Source organism: Rhinolophus ferrumequinum, assembly GCF_004115265.2.
Source record: "Rhinolophus ferrumequinum isolate MPI-CBG mRhiFer1 chromosome 5 unlocalized genomic scaffold, mRhiFer1_v1.p scaffold_110_arrow_ctg1, whole genome shotgun sequence".
NCBI classification, from domain to species: Eukaryota; Metazoa; Chordata; class Mammalia; order Chiroptera; family Rhinolophidae; genus Rhinolophus; species Rhinolophus ferrumequinum.
Window position 1 is genome coordinate 7,693,794 of NW_022680355.1, and position 21,997 is coordinate 7,715,790.

A 21,997-nucleotide genomic window follows, 5' to 3' on the forward strand; every position below is an offset into this window, starting at 1 on the left:
TCATCACTTCAAAAAGACACATTTAACAAAACAAAGCAGAAACAAACTCAAAGAAACCGAGAACTGATGGTTGCCACAGAGGAAAGGGGTCGGGAGATGGATGAAAAAGGTGAAGGGAATTAAGAGGTACAAACTTTCAGTTATAAAACAAATAAGCCATATTCCGAATGTACAGCTCAGGTAATACTGTCAATAATATCGTAATAACTTTGCACGGTGATAGTTACTAGACTTATCGTGGTGATCATATGGTAAGGTACGTAAATGTCAAATCACTACGTTGTACACCTGAAACTAAAATAATATTGTATGTCACTATAATAAAAAAAGGAAAAAGAAAAAAAACCCGTACCCATTAGCAATCACTTCCATTCTTCCTCCAGCCGCCTAATGGTAAACCACTAATCTGCTTTCTGTCTTACACATGTTTACCTATTCTGGCCATTTCATACAAATGCAATCATACAGGACACAGGTATTTGTGACTAGCCCAAACCTTCTTCTTGCAAGTCCCCTGAGCACACTCATCACCCTGAAGTGACCCACTGTGCCAACTGTAGATCCTGGACTGTCTCTGCGTGAGTGTGGTGACATTCTGGGGGCTCTATACTCAGTCCACTGCAGTGGACATGTTATGGTCCCCGAAGCCGCTTCTTAGGATGCTCCAAGGCACGCTGGGGAGTTGGGGAATCAAATAAACTGTTTGACAAAAAAAAGTTGAAGTTGTAAGGCAAAGCTATCAGATGAAGGGCAGGTAAAAACCTGACAATTTAGTCCATTTTTGTCTGTCTTGTCACTTGGTAAGTAAACTTATTTTTCAGCACTTCCATTTCCCATAGCCAAATCCATTACTGGTCTTACAATATACCCTCTCTCACATCTCAACAGCTGTGTTTGAACTCCGGGGCCATGTAGCCCTCAACAGGAAATAAAAGAAATAATGAGAGATGAAGCTCACTCTTCAATGGCCTTCTTACATTTATAATTGGAAATTTATTGTTCTTTCCCTAAAGAAAGGGATTAATGGTGCTATCCTTCCTTTCCACTCCTCTAAAAGTCTGCACTGAAGATGTTTATTTTTGCAGTGGGGGGTCCCGGATTAGTGAGGCCTCCAGAAGGGTGGAGGATATTTAAAGGTCAATTTAATTAGCTCATTCTTACCACCAATCTTACACACCTCCCATAAAAATGTCATGATTTAGTAACCATATGGTCCCCGGGACATTTTTAAATACCCAAGCATTTTGAATGTTTAATTCTCTTGAACTACTCATATAGTCTTATATACATTCTTTTTTCCCCCATTTTGATATGAGTTTGTGTTTCTGCTAAAGATCATGAATGAAAAGTTTTTATTTTAGTCAACAGAAAGGCCACTTAAAAAGCAATGCTGCCATGCTCAAATGCGTAAAAGTCACCACCTTACAAAGGGAACCTGTCAATACTGTGTGTGAGAACCTATGTGACAGTCATCTACTCATAGTGACTTGGTAATAGATTCAGAGATTTCACAGCTGATGGGCCTTGGAGACCATCACGTCCTTCTCCCTCATTTCCCGATGAGAAAACAAAGACCTTCCAGGGCCAAGTGACTGTATCAAGTAACAGCGTCAGTCACTGAAGATCCAGGACTCAAACTAGCCTCCCAACTCCCGAGAAAATATTCTTCTTCCTAACTCAGGCTACCTGTTTCAGACTAGGAATCTGGAAGCCAAATGCTGCCCTCTGACAACTCAGGGTTATGATTTCATGCCTGAAATCACATGGCCCAGGAGCTGGGAGTGATTGCCCAGACAAGGCTGTTTTCTGGGTTTGCATTGGACCTGTCTGAGCGAGCACAGATGGTCCCCTGACCTCATCAGGGAGGTGAAAACCAACATGCGAACTCAAACATCATCATCAAGGATTTATTAAGTGCCCACTGTGTTCAAAGCCCTGTGTTAAGCTCTTGGGGGATTTCAAAGAAAGTCTGAGCTGTGATCCCAGGTGTTGAATGGAGAGGAGCAAGTCACAGAGCAATTTAACACTTATCAATAATGAAACAACTTCTCAGAAAAGAACACAAAAGTGAAAGGTAATGAGCAGCAGCGAAAGCAGCAGACTTGCAGTAACTTCACAGAACGCCATGAGATGTCCTTTAAAAAAATCTCAGTTGCTACTTGACTGAGATGACAATGCCAGAAACCTGGCCCAGGCTCATAAGGAACGAATGTGGCTTTTAACCCGGACAGGAGCTCCCTGTGGCAGCTCTTGGTTGAAAATCACAAATCACCACCCAAAATGGGTGCAGGGGCAGGAAAATGCAGGTAAAACAGGAAGCCTGAGTCCCACGTGTGGGGAGGGGAGCAGTCTGTGGTGGGGACAGTCATTGGTTCAACTCATAAGAAGGAGCAGAAAAAGCACAAGAAAAAGCGGATGATACTGATGGGCTGAGTTTTCCGGAAGGTCTCTCAAGAGCCTGTCCAATCAGAGCGCAGCTCCTCTGGTTTTCAGCCCAGGCAGGGCTTCCAATCGATGTTCAGGAGGCTCACAGTAGCTAACCTGTGAGGCCAACAAGTACGAGGAGAAACTTTCTAAGCGCAGGCTGAGCCAACCCAAGAGCCAACAAGCTACTACTAAGAGATATCTCCCACAATCCCGCCACCTTCCAGTTGCTTCACACTTTCCTGAGCTTCTTGGCCTCCTTGTTTTGGCCCAGAAGGCTCACTTCTCTTGGAATGCCCCCCTCAGCCCTTCCTCCCTTCCTCCCACAAGTATTTCTGAAGTGGCTGCCCAGGCCCACTTATTCTGAGCCTGCAGCCCGGGAAGCAAGCTAGATTCAATACCTGCCCTCAGACAGTTTAAATTATATTGGGGAAATCTGCATTGGAAAACATGGTGACTATATTCTAGAGATACTGGCAGATTTTTTTCCCCCAAAGTTTAGTGTTCTCTAAGGGTGTTAACATTTTAAAAATTTTATTTTTAAACCTGGAACAAGACCATCAAAAGTTTAAAACACTAGCTTTTAAAATTAATTATTTTAAAATTAGAATTCTCTGTTACAAATACAAAGAAGAAAATGCATCAAATGTGAATAATGAGGGATTCTAATTCAGGAGATGCTGTCGGGTAAAAGTAAACCTGATATTATCCTCCAAAAAGAACAAGAGGTCTGGGTTTCAATTACGGGGTGTATTTAGGTTTAACTGCTTCATCTCCGTCCTGCATAACTTCTTGGTTTCTGGTGGGCAACCCATTCCCACAGCTCAGAAACTGTAACTAAAGCCTTCCTTTAACTTCCTGGGGCCTGTTATGAGGGTCTGTTTCTCTGAGAGACTGGAAAGCAGATTTTCTTGAAGAACTTTGAAAATCAGGATGTCTGGGTTTCTGTCAATCTCATTAGCATCTAATATAGAATCCGGCATGTAATAAATAAAAAAATAAAAAAAAGGAATTCCTTCACTCTTTCTTCTCTCCTGCAGTTCCTACAATGTCCAGCACAGAGCCTGACTTGCAGTAGGTGCAAATAAACACACACTGAGTTGATAATTGTGCATGAAATCCCTGACCTAAGGAGGACCAGAGCTTATGGTGATGGCAGAATCAGAACTGCACCAACAGTGGAGGACTCCATGGGATCAGTCCTCTTGAAAGACATCTTATCTTTAAAGTGTGGTAATGGGAAGTCACATTGGCCCAGCAATGATCAGAAGAACATAATTCAACAATGATCACATTACAAACCAATGAAGTAATTTTAACAAGCACTAATAAACTGCAGAAAGTTCTGAATCTGGAAGCACCGGACGAGCGTGCGCGCACACACGCAGGTTTGGTAGGCGACACAGTTATCAATGATGAATATTCTAGAACTATTGCTTGAATTTGTCTTTAACAGCAAGGAACGAAAGTTTTATCTTTGAAAGAAATTCAAGAAATCAAAACCAAAGGAAAGATGCAAATGTTTATGGGGTTAGCAGGACTGCTTTTCAGTTTCCTTTAAGAAGTTTAAGTTCACTGATAGAAGTCAGTGAGGCAGGCTAAGTACAATGTTCTGCTTTTATCGGAGTGATCAGTACTGACTTTTTTCAGGTGCAGCAAAAAGGAATTTGCACACACAAGGCCAGTGGACACCATTTATCCATGTGACTTAATGTGAAGGTTTGAATCCTAAATGAACTAGACAATGGAGCTCCTTATCGCCACATTGATATAAAGCTGCTAGTCCAACATGCAAGTGCTTCAGAAAAATAAACACAGCAAGGCAAAGCAGCATGAGGCCTGGTCCCCTTGAGCGATCAATCCAGGGCCTCCAATAGATGACGAGACACCAGGTCACTGATCCCACTTTTCAAACCAGATTGGGAATTTGGTACTACATGTGTCAACTGATACCTATTACTTGTTCTGGCCATGATGAATGAAACAACTGGGTAGTAGTGGAGGTGCCAAGCAGCTGAGACGAGGAGAACCCCGGTCCTGGCCTAGTCCCTCTGCAGCCTGCAAAGGACCACAGCGCTTCCGCCTTCACCCGCCTGTGCAGGGACCCTCAAGGCATGAACCCAGAGCCAGCCTTGGCACAGCTTCCTCCTTTTCTCCAAACCAAGAAGCCAACAAAATGTGTTGAGCCCCACATTTACGATCTTGTTTTCGGTGTAAAGTAAACTCAGGGGTCCTGCCTCTGTTGACGGTTGTTTAAGAGGTACAGACATTGGACGTAGGCCTGGGGAGGGAAACCAGTACCTCTGTGGTTTACTAAAGTTACTTTGAACACCCACCTTTTTCTTTTCTAAATAGAAATACAGTTGCCAAGGAGAAAGCAGCAATTTAAACGCCAAAAGTACCAGAGCACAGGAGTGGAGTTCCCGGGATTCACTGTATTCACACTGGCTCTCCTCTATGCTGCTCACGCTAAGAGCGTAAGAGACCTGCCCATGAGGGCGTGTGAGTCGCCTTCCACTGGCCTATTTGCCTGCAAAGTTGGTTCTCAGCAATTTGTGCTTCCTTCAAGACCAACTTACATGGTTTTGGTTTTAGGGAGGGAAAGGGAAAGAACATGGGCTCATGCCTTAGTATTTCAGCAACTAAGTTGGTCATTTTAGGAAATTAAAATTGGTCATTTTAGGAAATTAAAAAAATGCTAGAGTGCAGAACTTGGGATTCAATGGGCCCCTTTTTGGGACTCATTTAACAGGGCTGATTATAAGAAGAAATACAAGGTCTTCATTTTGGTAATGAATTGAGGAATCTAACAAGATCCTGTTGCTTAGGCTCTTTAAAGTCAGTTTCTGTGAAATGCCAGAGTAGTTTTATTTAAAAAAAAAAAAAAAAAAGAGGGGAACCAAGAAAGGAACATATTTCAGTTTAGCACGAGAGAGTCAGCCACAGATCTTAGGACATCAAAATTACCAGCTGTTCACTCCTTTTAAAGTACTCTGTTTATTTTAGTATGGCCTCTTTAAATGTAGTAACAGTTCTTTAACAATCAGGAATTATTCCTCTTTATTTTATACAAACCATTTTTACTATTCCAAAAATGTATTCTTTAAAAGTGACTTATTCTTTTCAGCCTCAGTTGCAAGTCTGAGTTCTTTCTCTCTGACACATGAAGGTCAAACCTGAGCGTTGTTGGCTCCACCGCACTTTTTAAAAGCAAACGGAGCGCCCACATCCTCCTTGTGACACTTCCCCTCAGCCCTCCCCGGGCGCACTCTGCTCAGAACCTGGACCTCCCTGGACACCTGAGCCCCAACAACCGAGGAGGGAATGTCACCTGCAGCCTGGCCAGCATTGCTTTTTCAAAACATGGCAGCTGGGAGGCTTCTCAGTCCTAGATGGCATGGGAGAAATTCTTGGAAGGTTTCAACATTGAGGCAGGGCAGGGTGGTGTGGCCCAAGTCTTTAGGAAAGTGTATTAACTAAGCTCAATTTGCCTCGGAGAGCCTAATCGTTCAGGGAAAATACAGGGTAAGCTGTGCTAATACTTAACTTATGAGGTCACCCAGGGAGGCAACATGGCACCTAATGCAGGATCAATTAAGATTTCCCATTTAGGGCAAATGAGATCAAGGGTTTGCTAGATCTGAAGGGATTTATTGTAAATCAGAACTCAATAAAATGAATAGACTGTCATAAAAAAACCAAAAATAGCCCTTGCATCTCTTAACACAGATTTCTGCTTACAAAGAAAATCCTTGGCTTTTCTGAATCTGGCTGGCCAAATGAAAATCGGGTAACCGATGTCAGGTTCTTTCTTGGGAGAATGACTGTGGATCAGCAGATATGACAGCACCATGATGTCAATTTTAAAAGTTAAAACTGAGAACCAGGAACATATGGGGAGAAAAGCAGCAGTGCACCTTTTTCCATGGTGGTGCTCTACAGAGCCATTCTCGGGAGAGGTGGGCTGCTGGTGGCGACAGCGGTGCTGCAGCCACCGTACCACGCAGCATTGGAGTGAATATGTGTGGCCTCTGACAAAGATACTGCGAGTGAGAATCTCGATTGGCCAATTTGAAAAGCAGCAGATCAGCAAAAACAAAAACATTTCTCTGATTTCTAAGTGGCCGCTATAAATACAGGAAATGCGCATTCAACACACACATAGACATTTGCACAGGCTGGTGGCACATTCACGGCATCAATCAAAAAGAGGCAGAACACCCTCACCTGGAAGTGAGAGTGTTATATAAAAGTCTCACTTGTCTGCTCTTTTCCCAAAGAATAACTTCTTGTCCTACCGACTAATGAAGTCATATTGTAGACAGGTCCCAAAATGAAAGAACTCATTATTTCAGAAAGAACATTGAAAATTAATCTATAAAATCAAAACTACTGTCATATACGTACTGGTAATGACAAAACTGTATTAATAAATCGTATTTCACAGAGCAAAAGGCACAATGAAGCCCATTTGAAGCAAACGTTACAAAAGCAACTCACCTGGAAGTCCTGATCATCGATTCCAAACCTCTCCCGCAGGTTTCGGAAAACCATCGGGCAGTACTCCTTAAACTTGAAATGGCTCGGCATGTTTTCTCTGAAACAGTATAGTGTGGAATAAAGCTCACATGTACAAAGGGATCACCACACTTGAAACTCCCACCATCCAGTTCTATCAGTAGCCAAAGAAGTGCTTGGAGTTCCCTACGCACAGAGGGCACAAAGGGGCTTGTGACAACCAACTGCTGCTGACCCTGAACAACACATGGGTGCTGACCCCCACACATGCAGTTGAATATCCACATATAACCTTTGACTCCCCACAAAACTTAACTACTAATAGCCTATAGCCTACGCTTGCTCAGAAGCCTTACTGATAACATAGTCAATTAACACATATTGTGTATGTTATATGTATTATATACTATATTCTCACAATTAAATAAGCTAGAGAAAAGAAAATGTTATTAAGATCATAAGGAAGAGAAAACACATTACGTTACTGTACGTATTTATTTTAAAACTCCACCTTAAATGGGCACACGTAATTCAAACCCCTATTGTGAACGTCAACTGTACAACCCACGGTAAGATCCAGGGGACAGAAGGGACAGACTGATCACACTTGTGTCCTCTCACCACCTAGCAGCAATCGGCGTATATGACCTTTTTTATCCTGCCCACCTTCTACAGCTGCTTTTCCAAAGAAAAGGAGGTGCAAAGGGAAGGCACCTTGCTGAGCAAAACGGTGAAGGAAAAGCAAAACTGTGGTGAGTTAGGAAAAGGCAGCACAGCGAGCCGCAAACAGCGCCCGCACAGGCGTCTCCATTACTTGCTGATACAAGTTTACAGAACAAGACTCTCTCACTTCCTGAACAACCTATTTCGTTTTATATAAATTTCACATTCAAATTCACATAGTACAAGTCCTTTCAAAGGGTCAACCTCTAAACAGTAGTTTGAGAAGAATTAACACACTAGCTTCATGTTAGAAAAATGGCCCCGTTAAGAAATTTCACAATTGGTCCTCATGTAGGAGGGATCTCTTTGAGGCTCATTCTACTCCTTCAGAATTGCTTCCTCTTTTGTGTTCTCTCTCTCTCTTTCTCTCCGTCTCTCTCACACACACCTCATTGTGGTAGTTTGCACACCAAATTATAGTAATTTGTACATGTGTCAGTTTTCACCCTCCCGATGTGAACCCTATGAGGGAGGGGCCATTTCTTATACATCCCTGTATCTCTGTCTCTCAGTGGACTTCCTAACACATATAGTGCTCCCTAATGACGTGTACAATGACATTCAAATGAAGGAGAAATATTCTCAATGTCCAACATGGCATCCAGTGATGTGTTATGAAAACGCACCTTAATTCTTTATTTTTCTATGAAGTTGTCATTTCTGTTCGTAAAGTAATCATTAGGAGAGTTTTGTGTAAGATAGATGAGGTCCATAGCTATTAAAAAAATCCTAGCACTTTACAGCTTGAAGCATTTAAATTGTAATGAGAATATCACTTTTAACATATAAGATATTCATAGAGAACAATATGCCATATGGTAAAAGGATATTACCCAAGAGGGCCTGCTGTCGCTTTTCTGAAAATGACAGATGGTTATGTTTATCACAGGATTAACTTCATCAGCAAAACTTTACTCCCACCCATTGAAAAATAATGTGATTATAGAAATTCACAAAAAAACATACTCTTGGCAGACATATCAGTTCTAGAAAAGGTCGTAATTGTACTTACTTGTTAAAAAGGTGATTGTCCACCTTTATCTTTGAGTAGGCTTTGAAGTCATCTGGCATCAACATCACAGGGATTTGAACATGGCTCAGTTCATTGATCTAGAAAAATATAAAATAAATGGCATAGGTTATTACTCTCTAGGTGGGAAGTGCTTGGAACTTTCAGCCCGACCCACTAACCTCAGGGATGGGGAAGGAGGATGCTGGAGAAGAAGAAGCACTACAAAAACTCTTGAACAAAAGTTGATGACCTTCCATGTTGGTGAAGGCATGCCAGGAGGGTGGTGCACCCCAGAGCCATGGCGACAGAAACTCCTGGGCTCTGCACCCTTCTGGGCCTTGCCCTGTGTACCTCTTCATCTGGATTCCTTATAATATTCTTTATGATAAACTGGTAGTTGTGAATAAACGTTTCTCCATGAGCCACTCTAGCAAGTTAATTGAACCTGAGGACACTGTCTTGGTTACCTCCAATTTATAGCTGGTCAGTAAGAACCACAAGAAACAACCTGGACTTAAGATTTGAAGATTGGCCTCTGAAGAGTCTTATGGGAAGGATCCCTTAACCTGTGGGATCTGATGCTATCTTCTGGAAGACAGTGTCACAGTTGAGTTAATTGCTTCGTGGTGTTGGAAAAAATACACATCAAATATATATGGTGTGTGTGTGTGTGTGTGTATATGTGTGTATTCATCAAAACTGCCTTTCAAAAAAAGGAAGCAAAATAAAAGCTTTTTCATATAAACTGAGAATTTACCTATAACAGACCTCACTTAAGGAACTTATAAGCTTTCAAAGCATATTACATATTTACACTCTAACAATATGCTTCAGAAAGAAAGTAAATATGTGTGGAACATCTGAGATACAAACAAATAAACAGTAAACAAATAAACTGGTGAATATGCAGATAAACACAAGTAAACACTGCCTATATAAATAATAATGCTTAATTTATGGGATTAAAAAGGCCAGAAATAAACACTTAATAGCAACAGCGTGTAAGTTGGGAAACAGAAGAACAGAGTTACAGTGTTCAGGTATTGTTCAGGAGACTTAAGATGTCAACTTTACTTACTTTCTTTTTTTTAAATTTTCCATTATAGTTAACGTCCAATATTATTTTATATTAGTTTCGGGTGTACAAGATGTTCACTTTAGACTAAGTATTAAGGTAAAATTTTGGAGGCAAACATTAAAAGAATAGAAATTGTACATAACCTCCCCATAATTAGAAGAGAACAAATAGTAAAAATACAAATAAAACCTATTTTTTAAAAGAAAATAAATCAAGTAAGAAGAAAAAATTAAGCACGCAAAAGTGGAACAAATAGAAAGCAAATGATAGAAACAAATCTGGATCTATATATAATTACAATAAGTATAAAAAGACTAGCAGTTAAAAATAAAGATTGTCAAAATGAATTAAGGGAAAGAAAAAATATATTAAATAGTACTAAAATTATTGAAAAGCTAGCTTAACATTACTAATATTAGATACACTAATAACTCTGAGGCAAAAGCATTATTAAGGATAAAGAAAGTCTGTACATAATGATAAAAGTTTCAGTTAGCAAGGTAGATAGGATTCATATTTTATAAGTACCTAATTAGCTTGAAAACAGAGCAAACACTGTTCAGACCACAGGGAGAATGGACAATCCATCATTACAGAGAAAGTTTGGAAAATGCTTTCATTGATAGTTCAAATAGATAAAAAATTAAGAATGATATTTGCTGTACACCTGTTATTACCAAATATTGTTCTAGTTGCTTCAGATATTTTGTTGAACAAAACAGATTAAGGTGCCTGTCCTCCTGGAGCTTATATTTTTGTGGGAAGAGTCAGAAAATAAAAGAATAAACTTAGTAAACTCTGTTAGAAGTAAATTATTCACTATGTTGGAAAGCTATGGAAAAAAGAAAAAGAGCAAGATAAAAGGGCTAGGAAAAGTCTCACAGTGCATGGGTTGGGGGGGGGGGTGTCACTGGGATATTTAAAATAGGATGGGTTAGGGTAGGTCAAAGTTAGAAAGAGATAAGGGATTTAGCATGCCAGTGCAAACGCCCTAGGGCAGGGGCATGCCTGGTCTGCTTGGAACAAGGAGACCAGTGTGGTTGGAGCCAACTAGTATGGGGAGAAATAGTAAGAACTGAGATCAGAGAGTTAAGCAAAAGCAGGTCCTGTAGTACCTTGCAGATCACTGGAAAGACTGGCTTTTCCTCCCAGCGATATGTGTGCTATCGCAGGTTCTGGGTGGTAGAATGATGCTATCACTTAACTTTGTGTTTAAAAAGATTCCTTGGTGGTGGGGCGGGGGGAGTGGTGAGGGGTACAGTGGGCATAAGTAAAGAAGTAGGGAGGTCAGTATTAATAAGTAGTAGTAGTATAGTGAAGGCATAATCAACTTCATATTCTTTCACTAAATTAGTAATCGTAGTACTAGGAACTGTAGCAATAGCCTCTTTCGACCAGACAACAGTATGGCTAGGAGTCAGATTCTGCATGTATTTTGAAAGTAGAGCCAACATGATTTCCTGTAGTAGTGAATGTGGGGTGTGAGCAAGACAGAAGCCACGACCCACTCAGAGGCTTTGGCCTGAGCAATTGGCAGGATGGGACTGCCATCAACCCAGATGGGGAACTTCTCACTGTGTTCCTTCTTACGCTTTTGATTTTTGAAATCATGTCAAAAAAATTGCCTGTTCTAATAATTAAGTACTTTAATAATTTTTAAAAAAACTATGAAAAACATATATGCAAACTACCAGATATGTTTTATAAAAATATAGACACATTTATTTATATATTGATTAATATAACAATTAAAACGTACACTAATTAGTATATAATAAGGTTATGTTGGGTACTGCACAAATTCCCAAACCTTATGATCAGATTGGACACCACCACGCTCATTTCCTGATCCACTTTGATTTTCGAGGGTGCTTTTGCTTTTTCTGCACAACTGCTGAGAATCCAGCTTCCTGAAGATACCATGTCATTTAAAGGAAAGTAGTACAATCTAAGTTGAAATTGTGAATTCCCTCGAGCTAACAGTTTGCACAGTGTCTTACAGATGTTGAGCATTACCAAGGTGCCCTATGAATTTTAAAATAATCTGTGGCACTCCTGTGGAATTTGCTGCAGTGCCCTAAGGCACCTTGGCACAGTTTGGGAAGCACGAATATAAATGGTGGCAGATGCTTAAAACAGCAAATGATATCATCTAATTATGGAATAAGATAATACCTCAAAATGCATTGTAACGGATTCTAATCTATCACTACTTTATATTCATCCCGAAAATACCTTAATTACAACCACAAATTAATCCTTAACTCATAAATACTTATGATCTATACCAGCTTTCCCTGCAAGTGTTTTTCTTGGTATAACTATCAGCTGCATTTGTGCAAGGCCAATGTACAAATCTCTTCCTATCAAATTATTACAATAACTTAATCAGGCATCACTCTTAGCCTGTTCTATATTAATTAAAATCTCCTCATGTTATGCTGTATAAAAATGTATGAAATTGCCATTTAATAAAACTCGACACTAATTTAAAATCATATACTCTCGCCCATTCAGTTTACTCAAGTATCTTACAATATTAAATAATTCTCAGAATATATTTATGAAAAATTTAAATTTATATATCTTTATACTATCACTGGAATATCAAAGTTTAAATAAAAAGAGAGAATCAGAACTAAAAACCAAGTCTGTGACAATAAGCACAATTAGAACGAAGCTTGATGAAAATTTATTTTTCAATATTTCATGGAAATAAAAATGTTGGAAAAGCATGTAAAAATGTTTACAGAGTGGTAAAGAAAAGATAAGGAGTCATTGACTTCATATTGCTTTCATTAACTTATATAGAAACGAGTTCAAGAGAATATAATAAATAATTTCTTTTATCACATCTATGCTTCAAGTGATTACAAAGAAAGCAAAATCCAATTTGGAAGTAGGGAAAGAGAAACTCTTTGAATCCTTTTTGCTTTATAGTTCCTGCTCTGAAAAATGTTCCATCTCAGCCAAGATGGAATGTGTAATCTGAGCATTTCCCGTATTGATACACGCTCACCCCCATCCTTTCATGAGTACAATGTGTGAGTGTCCCCTCTGGGTTGGGGACTGCTCGAACACCAGTGTTCACCCTCTTGATGCTTATAGAGGGGTACACACATTAACTGAAGAATTGCACACATGTAACATTCCAACAGTGACAAGTGTCAGGAGGGGGAAGGCCATCAGGCTACGAGCAAGCATGACAGAGGCATGGACTAGGTTGGTGATGACTGACGGAGGAGTTGGACTAGAGCAGGAGAAGGCAGGTGGAGAGGGGTTCCAGGAAGTAGGGTGATAGGTGCAAAGGGCCTGTGGTAGGAGGGAGCATCCCAGGGGAAATGAAAGGGGAAAGTGGTAGGAGGGCAGAAATCTGGAGGGCACACAATGGGATGGAGCTGAGCATTAGCCTAAGAGGCCTGAGGGAGGCTCCCGGGGAACTCATGAGAGGATGCTAGCCTGGCAGGGGTGGAGGCAGCCAGCCGAGGTGAAGGAAATACATTCTAGAGATACTGAGGAGGTAAAACAGGTTTGCATGACAGGAGGGACCATGATTTTACTGAGATAGAGTGGTTTAAGAGAAAACTTCAGTTTTGAACTTGTTAAATTTGACGTGCTCCCGAGACATTACAAGTGTTGATGTCAGGTAGGCAGTTGAACATGTGGGTCAGAAGACCCCAGGGGAGTCTGGGGAAGGGATAGAATTATGCGTATCTGTGTATAAGACATTAGTTATTTCTCAGCAGTGAAGGCGCTAGACTGGAGAATGAACACAATGGAGGACTGGAGGGCGTAGAGGCATCTTGGAGAACGCCAACGGTTACCAGTTGGAAAAGGAGGATGATCCAGCAAAGGAGAAAGGGAAGAACTGCGAGGGAGAACTGAAGGCATAGGGTCACCTCATGGACATGAGGGAACTGATGGGACAGACAGTGCTGAATGCTCCTGAGAAGCCAGGTGGGGTGATTGGAGACGTCCGCTGGACTGAACTAAATGGAGGTCTTTGGTGACGTTGGAGTGACGGAGCAGAGCAGTGCCCACCAGCCTGGAGTCAGCTGAGGAGAGCAGGCGAGGTGAGAGCACGCAGACACCGTGTCCGTCTAGATTTTAAGTCTGGACGTGAACGAGAGGGGAGACATGAAGACGATGAGGATCGAGGGTGGGCCTGAGAAAGAAGAGCTTTGCTTTCCACAGCACTTCCTGAGAAAGGGGGAGGGGAGGGAATGCAAAGCAAGCAGGAAGGGCAGGGCACTGGGGAGGCAGCTCCTCTAACCGCACAGGGAAAAGGGACAGGCACTGTGCACGAGAAGAAAGGGGCAGAATCTGACTGAGGGAAGACAGCAGTTCCCGTTCACTGGCTCCAATTCTCTCTGGGAAGTTGGAGCCATGGCCATGCTCTGGGTGGGAGTGAGAGGCAGGCTGGGTGGCTCAGGGGCTTATAGAGGACACGGAGAACTTGAAAAGTGACTGCAGAATGTGGGAGAACAAGCTGGAAGAAACAAATAAGGCTGGGATTTGGGCAGAGGTGGAATGGTGAATTTATAGGAGTGACATTCCAGCAGAGTCAGGCTCAGGGTGCAGGTGCAGAGGACAGGATGGTTGGGGTCAGATGTGAGGTTTTTGCTAGTTGAGTGTGCCATAAAGAGCAGTGGAACTAATTCCAGGATAATCACTTGGAAATGGAAATTCAATACAAAATACTATTCCTGACCATAAAGAGTTTTCCCCTATATTTGATGGGCCAGCATATACACAAAGTGAAATACGAAGCAGCATGAGATAGTAAGTGCCACAGGAACTCAACAGGGAGCGCACTGTAATAGGGCCAGGGCTTCTGGCAGAGGTGAAACCCATGTGGCTCTTGTCAGGTGGAGAGATGTGACTCGTGTTTCATTTAAATATCTGGAAAACACACACATTTAGTTATTTCTACAAGTCCCATCTTCAAAAAATCAGAGCGCCCAGGAAGTAGAGAATGTCTGGCCCTTGTTACTAGAGGAGAAAAGAGATGAGAAATCAAAGATGATTACGCTCACACCTTAATTTACAGGGAGTCACAGGTGATGAAATTAAGAGAGAACCTTAGAGATTCTACAGTCTTATTTTCTCATTGTGCAGATTACAGTGTATTCTGATATATCTATACCGTTATAATCGCGCAGTAGTTTGATACAAAGTTATATAATCTACTTCACCGGCACTTTATCTTTCTTCCATTGCCTTTCATTCACATTTCCTTTGGGTTTCTCTCCCCCACCCTTCCAAATTATTCCTCCCAAACCTCTTGGTCAGGTGAGTAGCTAGAGCTCATGACATGTAAACGAACACTTCACCAACCAGAGGATCTACCACTTCAAAGAAACTTTTTATTAGTAAACAGTATTTTTCAATAATGTATCCATGAGCGCCTATATTATTTTTGCTATAAACATGTTTTATTTTGCTGTATATGGGGCTCATCTGTCATTTATCAGTTTTACCAAAATGTATTAATTATAGTGCTGCCCACTAAATAAAAGGCCCTTTCACTTCCTGGATAAATCTCTCCGTTAGCCTATTACGTGGACATCACACAAACTGGAATGTATCCTTGTCTCTAGTTCACATTCATGAGTGATGCAGGTAATGGCAGTGATCCATCATCTTGAAAAAGGTTGAGTTAATCCTATTTGTTAATTTCTACATTCCACAAAGGGCTAGGGGTTGTGAACTTTATGATTTCAGGACAAATTTCTTTAATTTCAAAGTCTTCAATTTGAGGAAATTTTAATTTATTAGCCTGGCATTTTACCTAGCCTAATCATTCTATACGGCCCACCTCAAAATTGCTAAACTAACAGTAGTTTATCATCATTAGTTTACATCTGTCATTGTCAGTATTTTAACAAACAGTTTATACTTTTCTTTCTGTCTTTCTTTATAGATAATTACATAGGAAACACAAATATATATATATTTATATAAACTACATAATATTCACGAAAGGAAACAAAACAATTTGTGTTAACCATTACTACTTTGAAGAAAAGAATAACTCACCCCAACACAGGAATAAGCATGCATCATGAAATCCAAATACCTTTTAATTTATGGAGATAAAAGTGCTTTTGGAGTTTATTAAAACTGTATTAGGTTAATTAAACTATAAACTGAAAGCACTACTTCTGTTATTAAGGCCACATTTAAGGTTCCCTCCAGTTGCAAATATTTAACCAACTCTCACTAAAAAGTGTAATACCACTTTATGCTTGTGAAGTACTAGTTGTCAGACCACTTTGGCAAATAGTTTTTCATTTTCTATTTGTGCTGACAGCCCTATCGAGCTCATGATCATAGAAGTGTCATTAATACACCCTTGCAGAGGCTGTGGGCTGGGCCTCTTCTTCCTATTTAGGCACCTTCCCACCAGGCACCCCCAAAACAGACAGGTGTGGACCAGCTCTGCCTTTCGGCTTAGCCAGTTGGCATCAATGTGGATAGCTGTGGGGCCCAACATAAGACATACAATAAAGAAGTTTTGTTGTCATCAAAACACACAAGGGCATGGGGGTAGGGTAACAGGTTTAGTACAAGGGGCCCAAATGTTCCTGATTGTATTATAATTCGAGTTGGGAGGAGAGGTGAGAGGGCGAGTGTGTGTAGAGGGGAGGCTGTTGATTGACATGAGGGTGGTGAAGGAGGGAAGGATAGGAAGGACTGGGGTCCAGGCTTACTTTGATCTTAACTCACGTTAATACATTCATCTTGCTGCCAACACTTGGTAGACACCTGCCAAGCATCACATTAAACCCTTAGACAAAGTATCCTATGTGATCTTTACTACCAAATGGAGTAGGAACTATTGTTATCCCCATTTTCCAGGAAATTGAGGCTAATAGTGAGAGTAGGTAAACTAATCCAGCCTAAGTCTTCCTCTGTCAGACAACTCACTTGAGTTACCTCAAATATAAAACTCAGGCAGTGGGACTGGCTGACTCCAAGATCATTTGGAGCTTCTGAAAGCCTATGAGGTAAGATGCACAGGAAACTTCATGAATGTACACCTCAAATTTAAGTCTTCGTTGTGTTAAAAACTTCTAAAGCATTCCTCTTTTTAAAAAGGAGTAATTAACTAGATGTTTAGAATAAATGATTAAAGGCATATTTAATTGAATGTACAACATGGTCTACTGCAAGTATGTCAGCTGTGATTTGAATAAGTGCAATTTAAATTTGCAAAGACCTGTATCTCTGAAAAGTTACAATTTCTCTGATATTCCTTGTCATTTCAAAAAAGGGAAAATAAATATTCCTCACAGCTCCATTAAATCTTAATGAATTATGAACAATATCAATGAAATATATAAAATTGATTTCCAAAGCAATTATTTATTAAAGCAAATTGTCCATGCTTTCCTTTAATAAAAATGATTCACACATAGTACAATAAAATTTATCCAGATTTTTCCTTTTAAAATACTATACGGCCCAACTCAGAAAACGTATCTTGATTCATATCTTCAGCAAAACATTTACATTTCTATTCCATTCAAGTTCCCTCCAACACTGTAAAACATGTGTGTGTGTGTGTGTGTGTGTGTATTTGTGTGTGTGTGTGGTGGGAGTGGGGGCGTTGGCTTTAGATCTGCTAACTGCAATGAGTGTTATTCCTGCAGATGTAACACTAAATTCAAACTGACAAGAAATCAGAGTTTGCAATGAAAATGCAAAAATGAGCATAATAAATAGGTATTGGACAAGGAATAAATAAGTAAGACCCAGCCTATAATGGTTCTGAAATTAAGACATACAGAGGTGTTCCCACAAAGCCATTTCACACAGAGACATTGAAAAAATAAACTTCACGAATCCATATAATCTTAAGTAAAGAATATGTTCATAAATTGTGAGGCATTATTAATGGCGCTTAATTAATTCAGATATATTCATCCTAAATACTACATTCCCAGACTAATACATAATTAGTAATTGGCTTTCCTTCAGCCAAGCATACACAAAAAGGACCAAAGAAAAAACAACAGCAAAAGAAAACTCTCACATGTAGTAGACACTGAGATATTTAATCTGATTAGAATAGACAATTCATTACAAATTAGACCATGTTGAGAAGAAATAGGAAGCATCCAGCCTGGGAAGCTACAGGGTGGCTGCTGGGTACAAAGGCTGAATGAGAGCTGCTGGGCAGAGCTGCTCATGGCAGCTAGTCCATCGAGACTGGGGCAAAATGGGAGACGGCAAGAGTGGGAATTATCTTAAAAAGCCCATTTATCCTTCGAAATCTCAAGATGAAGACTGAAGAAGGCTTACTTTATCTCCCAAACAACATTCCTACCACTTAAATATGAATGCACATTTTAAAACACGATTCAATAATAAAAATACAGTGGGTGATAAACCTGGGCACGATGAACACAAAGGATTCAAGACCAGTAAAGACCCAATGGGAAAAAAACTGTAATGCATAACTCAACGTGACTATTATTTGGGGTCCTGTTTTAACTCTAATTAATTTCTTAGGGAAATCAAATAACAAATATGTCATACCAGATTTCTCAAACATTACAAGTTTTTCAGTTGCTTCTGGTTTCTAAGAAAGGATTCTGACCACACACACGCACACACACACACACACACACACACACACACACACAAATACCAATTTACCGTTGCTGTTAACAATCTCTTTTCCCCCTCCATATCTCTTCTTATCAGTGCCTGAAAAGAGACACTTTCCACTTACTGGACTCACCCTAAAAGCAAAATTCCTTTGTGGATTCTATGGTTGATAAGCATAGGATTCCTCACACCAAATTATTTACTTTGAACATTTCTGCCCTAGGGTTCATTGGCTTCTGGAAGTGAAAGATTAGAAAATTAAAATTAACTCCTACTACCATTTTTCCCCCAAAATAAGACTTAGCCGGACAATCAGCTCTAATGCATCTTACAGTAAAATAAGACTGGATCTTAAACATAATATAACATAATATAACGTAATATAACATAACATAATATATATAATAAATACAATATAATACTGGATCTTATATTATTTTTTGCTCCAAAAGACGCATTAGAGCTGATTGTCCGGCTAGGTCTTATTTTCAGGGAAACACGGTAGATGAAAGCTGCAGGTATTCCCAGAGCTACTGAATGGAATCACAGCTGGAGGTTCTGACACCTGTCACTGTCCCACAAACAGCAGGGCCCATTTAACTGTGCATCGGAACTTTGACTAGTTCTCCCCAGAGGTCTACAAAATGACCTCCAGTGCATTCCTAAGAAAATATTTTCTCTAGTGTGAGCTAGAAAAGATCCTCAAGATTGTACATATCCTTCTCCATGCTCTTCCCCAGAGCCATCTGCACTGTTTTGGGAGAGGGTAGGGAGTGGGAGCCTGAGAGGAGCAGGAAACAGAGACATAACAACTTAAGGGTTATAATAAGAAACTTGAATAGATCAGGTAGACTTCCTGGTGTACACAGAACTGTCCAAACTGGGTGCAATAACTACGACCACCCCTTTCGAATACCTGGCAACAGACGTGTGAAAAATTCTTGTACTACCTTTGTAAGTGGGAATAGCGCCGTGAATTTATAACAAAGTTCATATTTTATTGGAGATAGCAACCATAATGTCCTTAGAGCAAAGAACATAATAAAAGCATCATATTCTCTTACTTTTTTCTACTATCTTTCTTAACAAATTTGGAGGAGTGGGGGTAGGGTAGGGGAAAGATTACCTGAAGTTTTTTTAACCTGATTGATTTTTACAATGATTTTGATACCTATTTGTAATTTCTTATTCCATGTTTGTAAAAAATTGACTTGAACATCATCTATCATTTTGAAATAATCTTGTAATAATCTTGTAATGCATATTACAATCATGTAATGCATATAATCTTGTAATGCATATAGATTGAAATAATTACAAATGTAAAAAATTGAAGTCTCAATATGATTCAATCGCGAAGCCCTCACTTGGAATGGTGTGGCTCTCAACTTATGCTGCAAATCAAATAGCAATGTTAAAGTTCTCAGGCTTTGAAGGGGCAGGCAGAGCAAATTAGAGTCAACTATAGAGGTAGGAAAAACAGGCAGTTGATGTTTGTAAAATGGATTTTTACTGGTCTTGAGGCAAGAGCTCAATTTTCTACAGCTGCTCCATCACTATTCATTTTCTAAGATCACTTTTTAAAAGTTCACATCTTTGTTTTTTCAGATAATACAAAATCAAAGATACAAGTACATTTTAATTAAAGCCTTCTTTTGAAATGTGAGCTACCTTCAGACGTCTAGAAAATAAATGCTTTATTTTGACGAGCCAGATAAAAATGTTCTGAGAGCAAAGCACAGTAGAGATGTGAAATGAATTAAGGCACAAAGGTCTGTCATTCCAGCATCTATTAAACCAAAAAGCCCAAATTATTACACTTAAGGGGATTTTCCTGTTGAACAAGGATCATTAAGTCAATCTTTTGATTAATGACTACTTGACTACAATTAAAATGTCATCAGAAATATTTAAACTCTTGCTTAGAATCTTACTTAATTTATGACAGAGACAAACCCTATCATAGGCCATCTGTCAACGTGGTATCTGCAAGCTCAATCAGACTTCCGAAGGGTGTTCCTCACTGGCTGGCCCACTGCCAACTTCACCCAAAAGAATGAAGTCATGTTAAAATTTTACCTTCCATGAACCAAAGAATTTGACATGAGACTTGAAATAAAGCCAAAATTTTGCTATAACAGAGTAAAACCAGCTTTTAAAAATTCAGGAAAAATTTTGCCAAGAAAAACAAGATTTAAATGTGAATGTGGTTCATTTTTAAGTCCCCCAGGCTTGGCGTCAGGAGACCTATGACAAAGCCAGTTCTGCCACTTCATCCCTGCCTATCCTTGAGGACATCGCTCCAGCTTTCTTGATCTCGCTTTATACTTTTTCAAATGAGTTCGAGAAGATAAGGGATTGCAAATGATGTATTGTTTGGCCCAGACAGTGATTTAGAAAATGCTTGAATTAATTACCAATTTTTTTCAGACTTGAGAAAATTTACATACAGATTTTGATTTCAGGCTTCTTTGAAAAAGTAGACGATCTGGCATCCAGCCTAGATTCACTCATTTGGTGCTGAGCACCAGTGGGAATACACCTCTAGTTGGGCACAGGTCCCACCACTCTCGATAATCTTTAGCCTAAATGACTGCTCGTTCCAGGGTTGCAGCCACCACTGGGCTCCAGTGACTGGCACATGGGAGGCAAATACCAGTGAATCCAAAAAATAACTCCCCACAGAGATTCTGTTAATTCTAGAAGACACAGATGACCTCACAAAGTGTTTTATTTCTATGGGTGTAGGAGGGCAGGGACAAAGATAGGGTAAGAAGCCACAGTTCCAATATTATAATCAAGGACATTGCATGATCTTGGTCCTTCATTGCAATTGACATACACACATAGGAGGGATGCTAAAGTGAGATGCTATGCCTCCAGCTGCCTGTCTCCATGTCTTCAGCCTGTTTCCAGAAGGGCATCGAGCCTGAGACACGAAAGTCATGGTAAGAGGGACAAGAGCCACGTGGAAATGATGTCTTTTGACTCTCTGGTCCCAGTGCATCTTGAGACCAGCCTACCCCATGCCATTCTTCCTAGATACACAAACCAATCAACCTTTCAGGCTAGTGGGAGTTAGGTTTCTAACACCTGGGATTGAAGACATCCAAATATAACACTCAAATACTTCATAGAGGTCAAATGAATATAAATTCCTTTGGTCTGGGGAGGACGGCATGAATGCTAGCAATGACACAACACTCCAAGATACCGATCTTGAAAGTTTCCAATGAACATATTTTACTTTTTCTAGCCAGATACCTATCACACCAAAATATTTTAACACTTCCTGATGTCTCTGTGTATTTGTCCAGCGATGAAGACACCCTAAAAGTAAAGTGCCCCAAGTGGACTGTGAGAGAAAACCCCCCAGAAGGCAGTGGAAGATACCACGTTGACAGCAATTATGGCAGTAGGTCCAACAGGCAATGCACTTTCTGCTCCCTGAACTCCAGGCAGAGGGGTCCCCTACGGCTGGGGTCCTGACTGTCTATGGAGAAGATGGAGAGGAGTTGCTATGTAAGATGGCTGTCTCACCGGCATAACCAGAGGACCTCATCTGCTGAAAAAGTGATGAGAGACGGCCAAGCATTTAGAAAACCAATTACTCACATGAGATCCAT

At 40.2% G+C, this 21,997-nt stretch overlaps 1 protein-coding gene across 1 annotated transcript in view; it reads right to left on the reverse strand.

The window, feature by feature from the left end:
• Positions 1-21,997, reverse strand: part of PIP4K2A (phosphatidylinositol-5-phosphate 4-kinase type 2 alpha) — a 150,713-nt gene that overhangs the window by 54,160 nt on the left and 74,556 nt on the right. Inside the window, exons 2-3 of the mRNA XM_033100702.1 lie at positions 8,678-8,775; positions 6,925-7,021 (exon numbers count right to left, since the gene is read on the reverse strand). Of these exons, the coding sequence (XP_032956593.1) occupies positions 6,925-7,021; positions 8,678-8,775 (195 nt within the window). The remainder of the gene's footprint in view (positions 1-6,924; positions 7,022-8,677; positions 8,776-21,997) is intronic.